This window comes from Pinus tabuliformis, chromosome 5_1, assembly GCF_031772625.1.
Source record: "Pinus tabuliformis cultivar Carrire ecotype Pingquan chromosome 5_1, CPIR1, whole genome shotgun sequence".
NCBI lineage: Eukaryota > Viridiplantae > Streptophyta > Pinopsida > Pinales > Pinaceae > Pinus > Pinus tabuliformis.
The window spans coordinates 913,440,469-913,458,449 of NC_142305.1; the positions used below are offsets into that span (position 1 = coordinate 913,440,469).

At 39.1% G+C, this 17,981-nt stretch overlaps 1 protein-coding gene across 2 annotated transcripts in view; it reads left to right on the forward strand.

Moving 5' to 3' along the window:
* The window catches only part of LOC149167781 (lipid transporter), a 265,433-nt gene that overhangs the window by 63,067 nt on the left and 184,385 nt on the right, over positions 1–17,981 (forward strand). For both annotated transcript variants that reach the window (XM_089433148.1, XM_089433150.1), the window contains exon 4: positions 15,670–15,761. In XM_089433148.1, coding sequence (XP_089289274.1) covers positions 15,670–15,761 — 92 coding nt within the window. The remainder of the gene's footprint in view (positions 1–15,669; positions 15,762–17,981) is intronic.

Consider the following 17,981-nt stretch of genomic DNA (forward strand, 5'->3'; position numbering starts at 1 on the left):
TTGATGATTTGTACAAGAAAGGAAAACAAATGATAAAATTTATTACAAATCATAGCAATACCCATTGGCCTTTTCCGCAGTCACTCGAGATTGGAGTTGCTGAAGATTGCGAGGACTAGATTTGATAGCTATTACCTCACCTTCAGGCGCCTTTTGAAGGTAGAGAGGCATTAGCTAGCATGGTATCAAGCAGTGTTGCACGAAGCGCCCCCCCCCCGCTCCGAACCTCCGAAGCGCGCCCCGTACGGAAGCGCCGTACGAAGCGCCTTCCGAAGCATGCTTCGGAAATTCGGAAGCGCGATTTGCAAATCTTTTTGCGCTTCCTGGAATTTCCGAAGCGCCGGCTCCGAAGCGCGCTTCGTACGACGCTTCGGGCCGCCGAAGCGTGGCGCTTCGGAGCAGGAAGCGTGCGCTTCACGCACGCTTCGGCGGAAAGGGGCGCGCCCAAGGGAGAAAAACAATTTTTTTTTTTAATTTTTTTTTAAAGTTATGTTCACTCAACCTTAAGGGGGTGGGTTAGGGTGAGGTTAGGGTGAGGTTAAGGTGAGGAATGAAAAGAATAAAGCCCCCATTCATTCCTCATTTTCTCACTTTGAGTTTATGAGAGTTGGAGAAGAGAAGAGAGGAGAGGAGAAGAGAAGAGAGGAGAGCTTGGAGGAGTGAAGAAGGAGGAGCTAGGAGAAGGAGGAGGCGCTTGGAGCAAGAGCTTGGAGGACTTCATCTACAAGAGCTAATAAGTTCAAACCCCAAACTCCCTTGTTTTTTTGAATTTTTTTTGTATTTTTCTCCTCCCTCTCCTACTCTTTCCCATTGTTTCTACTTGCTCCTTTATTTACAGGTTGCCGTTGTCCACCACCTATATCCATATTCCAAGATGGTGTTCTTTTGGCTTCTATGTATCATTCCACTCTTGGTTTTAATGATGGCAAGGGTGAGGAATAGAAGGGAAGAAACAGAAGAGGACATTGGTGATGGTCCTAATAGTAGTGACCCAATGTATGATGAGGAGGAAGGGTTTGAAGAGGAAGGGGATGAACTTGAAGGGGACACTGAAACACAAGATGGGAAAGCTACATCAACACCCTTGTGGAACTATGTGACCAAACTTGATGGGGGAAAGGGTGGTGGATCTTACAAATTTGTGTGCCCTCATGGTTGTCATGGAGGAAAACCATATTGTGGTTCATATACCCGTCTGAGGAGGCATCTTTGTGGGGTGCTGGACAGTGATGAAAAAAAGGGTTCTGTGGGGGTACAAATTTGCCCAAACATTTCAACTGAAGAAAGAAGAAAATACATCCAAATAGAGATGGCTGCACAACAAAAAAACAAGAAACAAAAAACTCATTCTGAATCAAGTGCAACCTCTAAATTTGGTAGTTGCTCATCTCCTCATGGTACTTCTGCAAGCTCTGGAGGTAGAAGAACAATAGGGGATTTCCTTAATGTTGCTGGGAGGGATGATGTGGATGGAAAGATAGTCCGTTTTCTTTGTGCTTGCGGTGTACCATTCAATGTGCTTCGCTCTCCCTATTGGCATGAAATGGTAAAGGCCATCAATGAAGCCCCAAAAGGATACAAGGCCCCCAACTATGAGAAAGCTAGAACAGTGTTATTAGAAAGAGAAAAAGCTAAGGTTCAAAGAGCTTTGACACGTTTTACAAATGAGTGGGTAGATTCTGGGGTATCCATTGTATCAGATGGGTGGACAAATATTAGAAACCAACATTTGATAAATGTTCTTGGTGTTTCTTCTAGTGGTGCAGTATTTATTGCATGTCATGACTCCTCCTCCATCACTGCATCTGCACAAAACATTGCAGATCTCCTATTGAAATCAATCAAAGATGTTGGTCCGAATAATGTGGTTCAAGTGATCACAGATAATGCAGCAAATTGTAAGGCAGCAGGAAAAATTATTGAGCGTACTCATCCACACATCTTTTGGTCTGGGTGCCTGGTTCACACATTGAACCTTTTGATGCATGATATTGTGAAACACAAAGAATGTGGGTGGATTGCTGAGGTTTACAGGAAAGGGAAGCAGCTCATTAAATTCATCACAGGGCATACAAGGGTAAACTACTTCTATGGCACTTACTCCAAGTTGCAATTGCTTAAAATTGCAAAGACAAGATTTGCTAGTTATTACCTCACCTTTAGGCGGCTAGTGAAGGTGAGACAAGCTTTAACTAATCTGGTGTGTGCTGAAACATGGGATGAAATTAACACTGACACAGATGGTGCTAATGCAGTCAAGGACACTGTTCTTGACAGTTACTTTTGGTCACAGGTTAAATATGTTTTGCAATTCACCAAACCAATTTATTACATGATCAAGTTTGCAGATTCAGATCGACCAGTAATTGGGGAGGTGTATGAGCAAATGGATAGCATGTTGGGGCAGATTAAAGACATTGTTGAGCCTAGAGATACCACCTTGTACAATTATATTCGTGTAGAGGTGCAAAACCGATGGGAAATGCTAAATATTCCATTGCATGCATTAGCATATGTTTTGACACCTAAATACTATCATCTATCATGGCTTTCAACACCAGCACCTGGGGGGGGAAGCAGGAGAAAACCACACCAAGATCAAGAGGTTCACCAAAAATATATGGCTGCATTGAGTAAATTAATCCCTGATGAGGAGGACGCTGCATTGGTATGGAGACAGGTGAGCAACTATATGCTCAACACTGGTCCATTTGGGAGCATGCATGCAATTAAAGATCGAGAGACTTTTTCTGCTCTTGAGTGGTGGAACATGCATGGAGGGGGTACTCCACTTCTACAGAGTTTGGCATTGCGGGTGCTATCACAGGTGGTAAACACTTCTTCTGCAGAGAGGTGTTGGAGCTCTTATTCTTTCATCCACAGTGTTAAAAGGAACAGGTTGAGTTTAGACCGGGCAGAGAGCTTGGTTTATGTTCATTACAACTTGCGATTGTTGTCCCATTACTGTGAAGATGCAAAGTCTAATAAAGACTTGTTGATTTGGGACAAGAATCCAGAGGAGCCCAATTTGGAGGATGGAGTGTTGCGACTAGAGCAATTAGAGGATGCTCTTATCCAGGTATGTCCATTGTGGTATGAATTTTCCAATTTTCCCTTATAAAGCATTTCTCTAATTCATGTTTTTAATTTTTTTGTTAACTAGTGTTTTTTTTTTTGCATGAATTTTTTGAGCGATTCTAGGATGATGATGACCGTGTTGATATGCCACCACCCCCACCCCCGTCTGGTCCCTTGGTTCTAGGTTCCATGGTTCAACACCAACAGCAGGGGGTTCTTCTTCATCAGTTTCAGTGCCACGACTTCCACAGGCACCATCTTCTTCATTGCCACCACGTGGAGGCCCGCCACCACGTTCTATTCGTGGTGGAAGGAGGAGAGATTAGTAGATATATTCACAATCTACTACTTTTTGTTATAGATTACTCATTAGACTTGTAGACTTGTGAATTTGAATTTTGAACCTTTTTGGCTTGGCGGTGACCAAGTGACATATTTTGTAAACATTATTATTTGAATTTTGGACATGACAAATGTTGACAGTTGCTCACTTGCTAGATAAATCATAATATGCTCTATGTTTTATGTTTTATAATATGCTTAAATGTTTTATGTTTTATAATATGCTTAAAAATTTGATGTATGTTTGTAATAGCTAGAATATAGATGATTGTTGTACATACTAGTAACTACAATGGAATCATGGATGCCATATCTATCTTGATTTATGCAAAAATATGCATGTTTTCATGTCTTCTACAATTAATTTGGTATTTGGGATGTTTGTTTTGAGTATAAATGCAAAAAAATATAAAAAAATATATATATATAGCAGACGCTTCCGCGGACGCTTCGCTTCCTAGCTTTTTGGAAAATGACGCTTCCGCGCTTCCGCTTCCAAAAAACGCTTCCGCTTCGTGCAACATTGGTATCAAGTCCACATTGGCAGGTGTTAAATGAAAGGGCTACAAATGTAGCTGACATGGCAGGTTTTGAAACGGTGGAGGAGGCCGCTCTTGATGGGCAGTTTTGGACAACTGTGAGGCAGGTATTGGATTTCACCAAGCCAATTTATCACATGATTCGGTTTGCAGATACAGACAAACCAGTGATTGGCGAGGTGTATGAGAAAATGGATACCATGTTGGGGGAAATAAAAGACATTGTTCATAATAAAGATCCCAACTTGTACAAACTGATTCATGATTGTGTGTGTGAACGGTGGAATAGGCTTAACCTTCCACTACATTGCTTGGCGTATATCCTTACGCCAAAATACTACTCTACATCTTGGTTGGGCCAACCTGCAGCAGGGGGTGGGTTAGGACCAAACCCCATTTAGATCAAGAGGTAACTAAAGGATATCTGGAAGCATTAGAAAAGTTGGTGCCTGACAGGGAGGAATGTGCAGCTGTGCGCCTTGAAATAGGCAGATACTTCAGTGGCACTGGTTTGTATGGTAACTTCCATGCAATGGACGACAAAGATAAATTTGATTCTCTCACATGGTGGGAAACATATGGCGGCCACGGACTTTTGCCAAAATTGGCAAAAAAAGTTCTTTCACAGGTTGTAAATTCTTCTTCTGCAGAGATGTGTTGGAGCACCTACAGTTATATACATAATGTGAAAAGAAACAGACTCAACGAAAACCGAGCAGAAAGCTTGGTTTATGTGCACTACAACTTGAGGTTGTTGAGCCATTACCGTGATCGGGCTAATGAAGATCCCACATATAAAATTTGGGACAATCACCCCGAGGACGACAATTTGGAGGATGGCATTGTACATATTGAAGAACTAGAAGAGGAGCTTGTAAGGGATGAAAATGAAGCAGCTGCAACAGCCATGCCACCTCCACCTCCACCATCCAGTAGCAGTGCTCGAGGCCCGAGTCTTGTTCCATTGCTGTCGCCACCTCCATCGACACCCTCGCGTGGAGGTTCTAGTTCTGGTCGTCGGTCTGTGCGGGAGACTCCTAGAAGACCACCACGACCTGCTTATACTCCTGGAGACTCTCGTGGCAAGGGCCACTTGTAGATTTACAGTTTACTTGTCTTTTTTAGTTTCTATTAGACTTTAGTTTTCATAACTGTTGAGTTTTGAGTCCTTGACTCTTGACTCGACTCTTTCATATCATTATGACATTATGATATTTTTTTGTAAACATTATATCACTGTGACAATGAAAATTTGAAGTTTGAAGTTGGGCCTTGGCAATTATAACTCATTGGTAATGATTGTGAATTATGAATATGATGCTTTGTGAAAGACTAAAGTTGTTTCATTTCATCTCATTATTCATGTTTCATTTTATAAATTTTTAACATTTAATATCATGTTAACAGTTAGAAGTTAGGACTTAGAAATATCTTCGATATTACTTCTTGTAATGGTTAAACTTGGCTTACAAGTACAACTTTGGTGATCAATGATGATAAATGTTATTGAATTTTCAATTCTGAAAGCTTGAAGTTGAAACTTTAATATTGAATTTGATGAATCATGATTTATAAGACTCAATATGTTGCAGTTGTAATATGTATTTTACTAACTTGTGGACATGGTTGATGACGATTATAATTTCTAGATGATTGATGTGATATGGTTCAATGATCAATTTATGTTTTTTTATGTTTTTTATGTCTATTTCATCATTCTACATGTTTTTGTTGACATATATGTATCAAAAATTAAAAATATAAAATATATATATTTTTAAAAAATCGCTCCCGGATTCGCTCCCAAACCGGGAGCTTCTGAAAATGGTCGCTCCCGCTCCACTCCCGCTCCCGCTCCCGCTCCCCGCTCCCGCTCCCGCTCCAAGTAACATTGGCTCATATGCCATAGGAGAAGGTGAACCACTCATCCTATGCATATATCAACCATCATGGGGTATCATAGGGGAAGCTGAACCACTCACCCTATACACAATGCACCACTAGGGGAAGGTGAACCACTCACCCTATGGTCACTCATAGCTCCAAGAAGTACCCCAAGCCCCCCCGGAGCTCCCAGAGCTCAATATCCAACTCAAACGGGACTGTCATAAGAGGGTCTTTCCATGACTCCAAGTCTCTCATGAAAGATTAATAATTTGACCTTCCCCAAGGGCTTTGTAAGAATATCTGCGATTTGTTCGTTAGTCCCAATGTGATAGAGCCTTATTGCTCCCAGTTGTACCATATCCCGGATAAAGTGGTACCTGATATCAATATGCTTGGAGCGGTCATGGAACACAAGATTCTCAGAAAGACGAATCCCACTTTGGTTGTCGCAGTGGATCATGGTGGTATCTAGCACATGCCCAAACTACTCACTAAAGAGCTTCCTCAACCAAACAGCTTCACAAGAAGCCATACTTGCAGCAATGTATTTGGCTTCGACGGTGCTCCAAGCAACTGATTTCTGCTTCCTGCTCATCCAGGATATCGAAGCAGAACCTAGTGAGAAGCAACATCCCGATGTGATCTTACGATCCACCACATTGCCAACCCAGTCAACATCAAAATAACCATGGAGCCTCAAATTCTTGACAGTGTATCTCAGTCCATAGGTGATTGTGCCTTGGAGATATCTCAAGAGATTCTTGGCAGCAATCCAATGTATGTGATGAGGCTCGACCATAAATTGACTCAATGTATTCACTACGAAGCATATGTTTAGATGGGAGTTCCCCAAGAACATTATGGCCCCCACGAGTTGACGATACTCAGAAGGATTTCCCAAATCGGGCCCAATAGCCCTTCCACATAGCTTCTTGAAGTTGAGTTCCATCAGAGTAGTCATAGATTTACAATCCACCATCCCAATTTTTTCAAGTAGCTTCACCATGTATTTTCCTTGAGAAAGGAAAATCTCACTTGGCTTTTGTCAGACCTCCAAGCCTAAGAAGTAGTGCATCAATCCTAGGTCCTTCATCTCGAATTTAAAAGCCAACTCCCTCATGCATTGATAAATGAGAGGGTCTCCACTTGTCAAAAAGAGATCGTCCACATAAAGTACCAAGATGAGAGGTCTATCATTTTCAACCTTGAAGTAAAGGTTCGGATCATCTTCACTTCTTGTAAAACCCAACTTCATCAGATAACTGTCAATCCTCTCATACCAAGCCCAGGGAGCTTGCTTCAACCCATAGAGGGCTTTCTTCAACCTGCATAGATGTGTCTCTTGATCTTGAACTCTGAACCCCACAGGTTGCTTCATATAGACTTCCTCCTTAAGTGAGCCATGCAAGAGGGTGGTCTTGACATCCATTTGATGTAAATTCCATCCTTGAGAGGCAACAAGGGCAATGATTGAACAAATGGTGGTATATTGGACAACTGGTGCAAATATCTCATCATAGTCCACACCTTCCTTTTGAGAGAAGCCTCGAGCAACAAACTTGGCCTTGAACCTTTAAGCACTTCCATCAGCTCCATGCTTGATCTTGTAGAGCCATTTCGAGGTGACAACAAATTTGTTCTTAGGCCTAGGGACCACATCCCATACATCATTTTTCATAATCGACTCATACTCTTTGTTCATAACATCCTTCCAAACTTGGTGCTTCACAACTTCTTTAAATGTCTAGGGCTCAATTTGAACAATGGTGCTCATGGCAGCTAAGTACCTTTGGTACTTATTTGGATTCTTACTTTCACGAAATGTCCCCCTTGGTGCAATATGTCTCTCAGCATCTTCAAGAGTGTCCCTGAGCCATGAGGGTCTCCTTTTTGAGGAGGAGGGCTCATTGGGAGGTGGATCAATGGGATCCATCGACCCTTCAACATTAGGCATCAACTCGTCCTTTAGTTCTTCCTGCTTTCCTGTATCTTCTTCTTTATCCTTCCTTGGAATATGAAGGTCTCTAACCTTCCCAAGGGCAGAATCTCCATCGAAGGTGACATCATGACTTATTTCCACTTCTCTTTGATCAAGCACATAGATCCTATATGCTTTTGAAGTTTCACTGCAGCCCACAAATGTTCCTTTCTTCCCAGATGCATCCAATTTGTTTCTCTTTTATTTCGGCACATGAAAATACACGGGGCTACCAAAAATTCTAATATGAGAAACATCAAGTTTCTCACTGGTGAAAACTTCTTCGGGAGTTTTGGAGTCCAAAGCTTGATGAGGGCATCTATTTTGAACATACATGTCAATGTTGGCAGCTTCTCCCCATAGGAACTTTGGAAGTCCTTGATCATGAAGCATGGCACAGGTGGCTTCTATAATGGAATGATGCTTCCTTTCAGCAACACCATTTTGCTTTGGAGTATATGCGGCAGTAGTCTCCCTCTTAATGCCAGCTTCTCTACAATATTCATTGAGCTCATTTGATTCATATTCGGTTCCATTGTCGGTCCTCAATATTTTGATTTTCTTCCCTGTTTGATTTCAATCAAGGCTTTGAAAGAGCGGAACCATTTGAACACTTCGTCCTTCTTCTTCAAGAAATAAATCCAAGTTTTGCGAGAGAAGTCATCCACAAAAATAGCATATACAAATATCCTCCCAAAGATGTCACGGGCAACATATTAGATAGATCAGAATGAACCAATTGCAAAATGTCAATAGCCTTATTGTCACTTAAGGGTAATGGTCCCCTTGTATGTTTTCCTTCGGCACAACCTTGACAAACACTTTCATGTTCTACTTTAAACTCGGGCATACCTGTCACCATCTTCCTTGCATTGGGTAGAGCCTTATAATGAAGATGAGCAAACCTTCGGTGCCATAATTCAGATTGAAGAGATGTGTCACAAGGCATAGCTCTTAGTGGACTTCCTCCAACTTGATATAGGCTGTCAACCCTGAATCCAAGAGTGAATGCTTCTTTGAAATTTCTTTTCCAAACACATACCTTTCAATCAATGAATGCCACCTTGAATCATTTGTCCTCCATCGCCGAGATAGATACCAGGTTCTTCTTTAGATTGGGTACATATAGTACTTCTTGTACATGAATGGTGTTACCTTGATTCGATTGAAGAGTAACATTCCCAGTTCCTTTCACAGGATAGGTGGCATTATCTCCAAGAATGATTTCCAAATTTGTATCATTTTCTATCAAATTTGAAAGAGCCTCCTTATACCCAGTGAAGTGACTTGAGGCACCACTATCAATCAACCAATTATCTAAGGTATTCATAGGAGAGGCTGTAGAGAGGGCAGATATAAGATAAAATTATTTTTGCTTGTTATCGACAATATTAGATTCATCATACCTGGAGTTTCTTAATCTTTTGGGAGACCGACCATTTCCATATTGAGTAGTGGGAGCATTCCTCTTTCCTTTGCTGTTGAACCTACCATTCCTTTGATTATTGTTGCCTCCGAAATTGTTGTAGTTGTTGTTGTTATCATCATCCCGAGGTGTATCCCTTTTATTAGGACACTCCCTATCAGAGTGCCCAAACTTGTTACAATTGAAGCATCTTCCCTTTCTTCCATCTTTGAATCCCTATTTTCCTTGACCTTGTTTCTTTGAATCAACGTTTTTCTTCTTTTTAGCATGAGCGGAGAATGCAGTAGGATCATTCCTATTTGAAGGCATGTCTCTCTCCATCATCCTTGTCTCTTCTTGAGTACATCTAGTCAACAATTTATCAAAACCTGGGATCTTGTCATTGTTGAAGATAGTAGTGTTACACACACCCCATTCACAAGGGAGGCCTCCAAGGGCAATGAGAGTGAGCTCCCTGTCAGCAATAACTTCTCCAATGGATAGAAGATCATTTTTGATTTTGGTAACCCTCATGAAGTAGGATTGGATATCTTCTCCTCTTACCTTCCTTATTTCCTTCAACTTGTTCTTGAGAAAGAGGACTTGGTTTGCATTGCTAGCTTTAAACATGCTAACCAACTTGTCATACATCTCCTTAGATGTGCCCGGATCAGAGAGGTAAGCAACTAAATGCTTGTGAATAGAATCCCTGATGATATTCTTAGCTTTGACCTTACCTTTCTTGTACTTTGTCTTAGTGGCAACCGATGCATTTGAAGGAGGTTCAACAATCTTTCCCTACACATAGTCCATAGCATCATGCTCTTCCAAAGTCAAGTCAAGAGACATCTTCCATGCATGATAATCAGACTTATCATTGAGCTTGTCATCAGATTTGAAGTAAGATGAGGAGGCTATTGAATCTTGTCCTTATCCAACAAATCTTAGTGATTTCTTTTCTCACCCTTGCTTGCGCTTTGTTTTCACCTAAGCTCTGATATCATGTTAATTTTAGATAACAATGGTATGTTCTGTGCTTTAGAGCAATTTACTTCAATTTTTCTTATTAGCCCAATATCAATTTCCAGATTAGCAATCACATTAACATTGATAGTAAATGCAGATAGAACATTGACAATAAGTAGAAGACAAGTCAAGGCAAGAGGACACAATAATTGGCGGGTGCCAGGGAAAAACCCCAATGTGGGAAAACCCTTTGATCAAATCTTCTTATTATTCTTCAAAAGTTCAGCAGAGAGAGAGTACATCATACAGAATTTATTTGCCCAATCACTGTCAAAACAATCAAGCCAAATAATAGTCAATAGGATGCCCTAACCAAAAATTCCTTGTTGGTCAAACAGCAGAAAATCTCCTCCAAATGAGCTCGGTCAAACCCAGTCATCTCGACCTCCAAAGTCAGCCAAAATCAACCCAAAATAATCCTGAAAATCTCGGTCAAACTCAATGAACACAGAATCAACGCCGTGGTCAAAAGTTCTGCAGTCAACGCAGGTCAACCTGCTCCAATTGCCTCGGTTTTTGTGCTAGGATATGCGGCCTCAAAATATCAGAATAAATGCCTAAAATCCACAGTTAAAGTAGATGATTAGACCCTCGGTCAACGCTGGTCAAAGCCCCTGCAAATAGCCCAAAAATAGTCCTGCGTTTCTAGCTGAAATTTTTGGTCAACCTGTTACCTAAGTCAATGTGAGAAGAGAGAAGAGTTTCTCCTTTGCTATACGAACCAGTGAGGAGAGGAGAGAGAAAGATGTGTTTAGTGATGATCCAAATGAGGGAGAATGTCTCTCTTATTTATACAATTCGATGAGAGTTGGAGACACATCTATTGGGGCATCATGTGCTTACGTTAGACTTCTAGTTGACCTTGACAATTTGCACATGTGTGAGAATTAAATTCAAAATCTCACTTCTGCTCATCCAAACAAGATGATCTTTAGATCAGTCTTGCACCTCTCAAAAAGAGGAATCCAATAAAAATATCATCTCCATCATATGAGCCGTCCAAGGTGGAGTTTGGCCCTAGTTTCCAATTTTAACATTAAGACATACCTTGAATTGTTCTTTCACAAACCTTGTAGGATATCAAATCTTGATGGGCTTCAACATAACTTCTTCCATGCTTCAAGTCTATTTTTTGAAGTCTCCTTAATAATCTTGAGCATTTAGTAAGCTTTCCTAACTAAGGAAAACATAAATAAAAGGTTATTAGCATGTAATATAAACAAATCTTGATATAAAAGGGAAACCAAACATAAAGAGGAGACAAAGAACAAGATACTTATCTTTTGGTAAAATGGTGAGGGCTCCCTCTTAATCCAATCTTGAGGGATACCTATAACTCATCAAAATAATTCAAAAATGTTCTAATAAGCCATGTTAGGCTTGTAAACTCTAGAAATCAAAACATAAAAGAAAACAATTGAAAACTTAAAATAGAAGACTAAGAGAGATATGTGAGAGAGAGGACGACTTCCGATTCTTCAGTCTTGTTCTTCTTGGGTGGGGCTTCATTGGTAACATTTGCTTGATCCCTATCTCTCTTCTTATTCTTTGTATTCTCCGTACATTGAATTTTGTAGTGACCCATCTTGTGACAATTGTAGCATTCAATCTTGGATAGATCAACTTTCTTCTTTGGTCCTTTGAACATCTTTGAAGGTTCCCTTCTTCTTGTGATGAGCGTAATAGGCATTAGAGGTATTTTCTTCTTCATCCTCGTTAATTACAATGATATTTGAGCTTGCATTCCACATTTGTTCAAATGTTGGAGTATCCTTCCAACTGTTAGTTCTTTGATGCAAAGCACTCCAAGATTTTGGTAGTCCTAAAAGAGCAGTAATATAAGCCCTTTTTTTGGGACAACTTCATCTATTGCTTGGAGTTCATCTCTGATTCTAGATATCCTTATAAGGTAGGATGATACAATATCGTCTTTTGTCATCTTAATAGTCTTTAATTCATTCTCGAGGCTTGCTATTTGACTAATGTTCTTGATGGTGAATAATTTGGAGAGAGCCTCATACATTTATTGAGCGGAATTTATGTTGTATATGCATGGAATTAGGTTATCCTTAACTCCATCCACTATTAGGTTCATAGCCAAGATTTTGGTTTCGTTGAATTTTGCTTTCTCTGTTTCACTTGTTTCATCTGTAGGTTTCTTGATTTTTCCTTGAACAAGATCCAAAACTTTGTTCTTTTCGAGGATGAGATCTATCCTCTTTTTACAGGCCCTGTAGTTGGAGGCTCCTTCTAGTTTGTTTGCTCCCTTCATTCAGTTTGACATGGTTCCTGTAGATAGTAGGCTTGTCTCTTTATATCATCCTCTTCAATGACCTTCCTTTGATCTTCTTTTCCTCAATAGATCTTCAACTTGCCTTTTTCTTTCTTCTTTACCTTAGCTCTGATACCATGTTAGAAAATCATAAAGGCAAAAAGATTTTCTTATATTGATAATTGCTCATGATATTCTTATGTTCTTCTTTTATCTTTTCATCAAGCAATCATCAAAGTAAAAACATGAAGATCAGGGACGATCAGGGACACCAGAAGTAGGCACTCAACCAGGGAAAACCCCTTATAGGGGAAAACTCAGTCATAGCTCTTCCTTCAATAGATTCAAAATCAAGATGAGATAGACCAAGACCCTAGACCAACAAACCTTCCTCCTCCACCAAGTTAGCTTTCAGTAGTCTCTTATTTTCCAACAACTTCAACCCAACAACAATCCAGAAATTCGACTTCCCAGCATCAGAACTTCGACCCCCAACAACAAAATTTCGGCCCATAGAACAACATTTTCGACCCTTCTAGCAGCTCAACAACTTCACACGTGTGAGAAAAAGAGAGAGAATTTCGACTTCTTGTGCTTGATAGAGACCTCCTTCTCCTTCGTTAGCCCTTTCCTTTTCTTCCCTTGAATTTCACACCCTTTTCTGGCCCCAAAAGTTGTAGATCGAACTTGATGAGTGAGTGCTCGAAATGAGGTCGAGTTGCTGCCTTTATATAGGAGATTCTGCCCCTCAGTTAGGCTGACTTGTCGAGTTTGAGGGCCGACTTGGTGGAGGAGGCCTAATTGACTTATTTTACATTAAAATAAATTTTTTCTTGACAAATAAATCCCAAGAAGGGTCTTTTACAATATGACATGGGCAAGGACACTTGACATAAACCCTAGAAGCCTTCAATGGAGGCTTTGACGTAAAAACAATTGACCCAAGCATGAAACCCATGCTTTAATAAGTCAATTTGTATACTAATAAAATTCCTTTTTCTTTCTTTTGACAAGTACATTACATCTTGACTCACATATAATTATGAAGACCGATACTAGTTACATTATTGAACACCTCCATCTCTGGCTCCCAAAAGTGGTGTAAGTGGCAAAGCCTCTTTGGTGGTGGTGATGATTTGTTTCAATATGGAGTTTGTAGGAGCCCACCCAATACTGACCAAGGGGGATTCTAAGGGAATTCATCCAATGCTTGCTTGTATATGGAGGTTGGATGATAAGACCATCTTGCAGATCAACAAAATGCTTAACATAGAAGGACATCTTTGGGCCAAGATCGCTTAGAAGTGCGAATTGGGTGACCTGGATAGATTGTTTATTAGTGCCCTTTTTGATACCCATGTTCAAGTTTTGTTTAGACAACAAGAGGTGAATTGATGTGTCTAGGGAGTACCTTGAAGGGGAAGATGATCTAGTGAGATGGCCACTGATTGAAGTAACTGAGAGACCTCAGTAAACCAACTCCTAGTGTCCCTTGGGGGGCTAGGCAAGACAATAGCCTTTGTATATCAAAGTGATAAATAGGGATACCTATCTCGCTTGGATGTTGAGTCCCCAAACATCATAACTTTGCAAAGGAAAGAAACTAGTTAGAAGATAGCCTCGAGGTGAAGAGACTGAGACCTGAACTTCACTTGAATCATCGATTGGGATCAACCTAAGATTAACCTTGCTCTAATACCACTTGTAATGCTCCAAGGCATTAATATTCTTCTTTGCCACCAATTATAGTGCTCCAAGTTACTAACTATCAACTCTCATATCCCTTGTGATCTTCTAGTTGTGGAAACAACAAACACTTTGAAAATACCAAATGAATACATAGTGAAAATGTGTATATTTTCTGTTAATATTCCAAACTTTCCAAAATATTGTAAAAACTATAGATACAATGGTTGGGAACACCACTTCAAAGTTCAAACTATAATAAGGTTTGCACTACAGGTTTAATGAATCAAGCATTGGAGGAAACACATCTCCAAGCCATAATCCAAATGGATGTAAATTCTCAAATTATAAAAGAAAGGTATTTATTGAGTGTCACCTGTGTGAGACAGTGGAATACTTTGTACATATACTCATTTATCCATCATTGCTCTTGTAATACCCAGTTTTGGCCAACCAACCGATAATTAATTTAATTATACATAATAATCAATACATTTCATTAAAGGGTTAAGATGGTATTCATATCCGTAAGCAACTATTAGAAGCAACTACTTGCTAACAAATGATGAACCCATTGAACAACTGGTGGAACATTTTATAACATTTCTACTACACATTCTTAAATTATAATTCCAATGAGACAGAAGTCAATTTGTCACAAGATGTATGAGAAGGCAAAATAAGACCAGAAGGATGTAGCAACAAAATCTAGGATAGTAAATCTTCCCATTTTCTTACAAGTTTCTTCTTGTTGAACTCTGATGTTCCAATTGCTTTGCTTCCTTGCTTGATAACAAGCCCTTCATAATTTACTATCATTGTCATGTCACTGTTCTGAAACACGTAAATTTAGAATTAGGGTGGAAAGAGGGTAGCCTTGCACCTCGTTTCGGACTTCCAATAAAATATTCATCATTTATGTCTCTTGCATTCTTTTGGTTTCCTTGGTTCAACTAGCTTATCAATTTTATTGCAATGTTAGACAACGTCCATGACCTGATTACATGCATCAAAATGTTGGAATGCGACAAAACTATTGTAAACATTTAAAAGGAGTAAACAGAATTTACCAAACAAGTGATCAATCTAGGAATGGATGTTCAACTCAGAAAATGCACCACAGCAACTTCTTGTTTAATTGCCAGAAAAGTGTACTCTTTGACTAAATTTGAGCGTATATTGTGCTATGCTGCTTCAGTGATGTATGTTCTCAGAACACTTCAAGTTAGTGACATTTCTCTTTTAGAAAATCTTGTGGCTTATTCCTTCTAAATTTTTGCTCTCTTTTTAATATTGTGCCTTGCACTCTTTCAAAGTTTATTGATATTGACATTTCTTTGCTACATTTAGTCTTATTTTTATGATTTTGTATCCGTTTATGTGCTCAGATGCTAGTAATTATGGACTTTGGAAAGAGGAGGAATTCTGATCTTGTATATGCTTGTGCACCTTGCAGCTTTATGCAATTCAATTTCATCTGCTAGTCACTACCATTTTGTTTATTAGTCGAGAAGGCATTCGTCGTGCCTGCCTGCGCAGTGATATAAGGTAAGGCTAGCCTTTTGAATTCAAAGCAAAAAAAATGTGTCTAAAATCTGAAACTTAAACTTGTGTTCTTTGTTTGTTATTTCAAAAGTGTCCTTGTTCTGTGTTCTATATGTCCTTGGTTTGAGGGATAATTCTGTTGCAAACTTTCTGGTTGTCGACATTCCAATTATTTATGAAGAAGACCTAGTTTTTTACAACAAATTTAGGTGGAGTACAAACAGCTAATAAAATAGAATACTTCAGCTGGATGATGGCTGAATTGAGTTTTGAATTAAGCAAAAGCATTCTCTTATTTGAGGAAAAAGAAAAATTTGAATGTATTAAGGGAATGGTTTAAAACGTCTGTTCCATATTCTGAAAAATGGTTTTGTGCTGAATCGCAATTTGTTTGCCTTATTGCAGTTACTCTGTAAACCTTCAAGATATAGTGGTAAATGAATGAGGTGGCTAATACCCACAATTGTCAACCAACACTTGCAATAGACTTAATTATGAAATATCTAATGAGTTTGTATCCTTAAAATCCTTAGAAAAGATTGCTAGGATAATTGACAAACAGAAATGAGTTAATGGAAAAAAAGGCAAAGCAAACCCACTCATTTCAGGTGCAAAGGGAAGATCACTTTTGAGAATAAATTTATGTTGATGATTTATTGTAAAGCATCAAGGAGTTGTGTATGCTAATGCCCTCAACCACAGGAAACATCATATCTGCATGATGGAGGCCGAGCACAGATTCTGAAGTGATTATTATAACTAACGACCAAAATAAGTTAGTGGGGCTCGAAAATAAAGCAAGCAATAACAACAAAATAGGGAGAGCTTAGGGCATCTCCTTCCTAACAGGAGAAAATGACACCGTAACAAGTAAAAGTGAGGTTAAATGAGTAAACTCTTAACAATGAAGTAAAGAACAGCCTGGAGGGGAAGACAGACAAGAAGCGATGTTACAATAGGGAGGGAAAGACAACCAAAGCCTGAATACCAGCAAGAGCTTCCCAGTTCAGGATAAATAAATAAGATACAGTTAGTTGAAGAACATCCTTTGAGGGAGAGAGGAAACCTCATCTCCTTGATGTTCAGTTATCACTAACAACTTGATCTGTGAATCAACTGCTCTTTTTGCTAGATCATCAGCCACTGTATTGTTCTCTTTGCATATATGTATGAAGGAGATATTCAAGAAGAAAGACTCAACTTCTTTTATCATGTTTATGACCTCTTGCAAAAATATGTTTTGACTAGTGATACCACCACTGAGCAATTCTATCATCAGTCTTGAATCACCAAATACATGTATCTCCCTTGTGTCTGTAATATTCCGTCTAATTAATTTTGCTGAATAAATTCGACAAATTTGCAATTTTTGGTAAAGTGTAACGAACAAAGTTCGTGAACGCTTAGATACTAATGTAACAAACAAAGTTCGTATACACTTTGATGCCAATGTAATGAACAAGGTTCGTATACTGCAATAATCTTCAAAATACTTAGAAAACAAAGACATCCATTGTAGGACAAGTAATTGTGTATAATAATATTTGAATATAAGTGAGATGATGATTACAATTGAGGGTGAGGGTTTGCTTATATACCTAGGCAGGTACCCCTTCACAAAAGGTCATGTGTTTAGAGACATCCCTATTCACTACTAATTATTAGTTAATTAATTATTATTATTATTTGTATATATTTTATTCATAACATTGCCTTCCTCTTCAAAAAGCTTTGTCCTCAAATCTTATTGCTGACAAGGGATACCATTTGTTCTTTGTCTTTGTAATCTATTTGCATCTTTTGGAATTCTTTGATCTGTCATCTTCATTGATACATGATGATAAGATCCTTGGAGTGATATATAAAATTGCCGAACAGAGAAGGGATCCGACCATCCTAAATCAATTTTCAGTGGAATCTTGTGATGAATTGTTATAGTCAAAATGGATTCTGCTGACATTTTTATTCTTCAAAACATGAGTTTTTTGTTTCTGTTCTAAGTGATACAAATACATAGATTGATTGTGATGTTTGTTCTTGTGATTTGGATATCGATAAGTAATTTTTCTGGTTGACTTTCCCTTATCAAAAGTGTGGCAGTTTCTTGATTTTCTTCAGGTACTGATGTTGTTGAGTTGGCCACTGAATCATCACTTGGAATTTCCATTGTTTGAACTGCAACCTCTGAGTATGTCTTCACTTCAGTTGGATTTGGATTTGTTT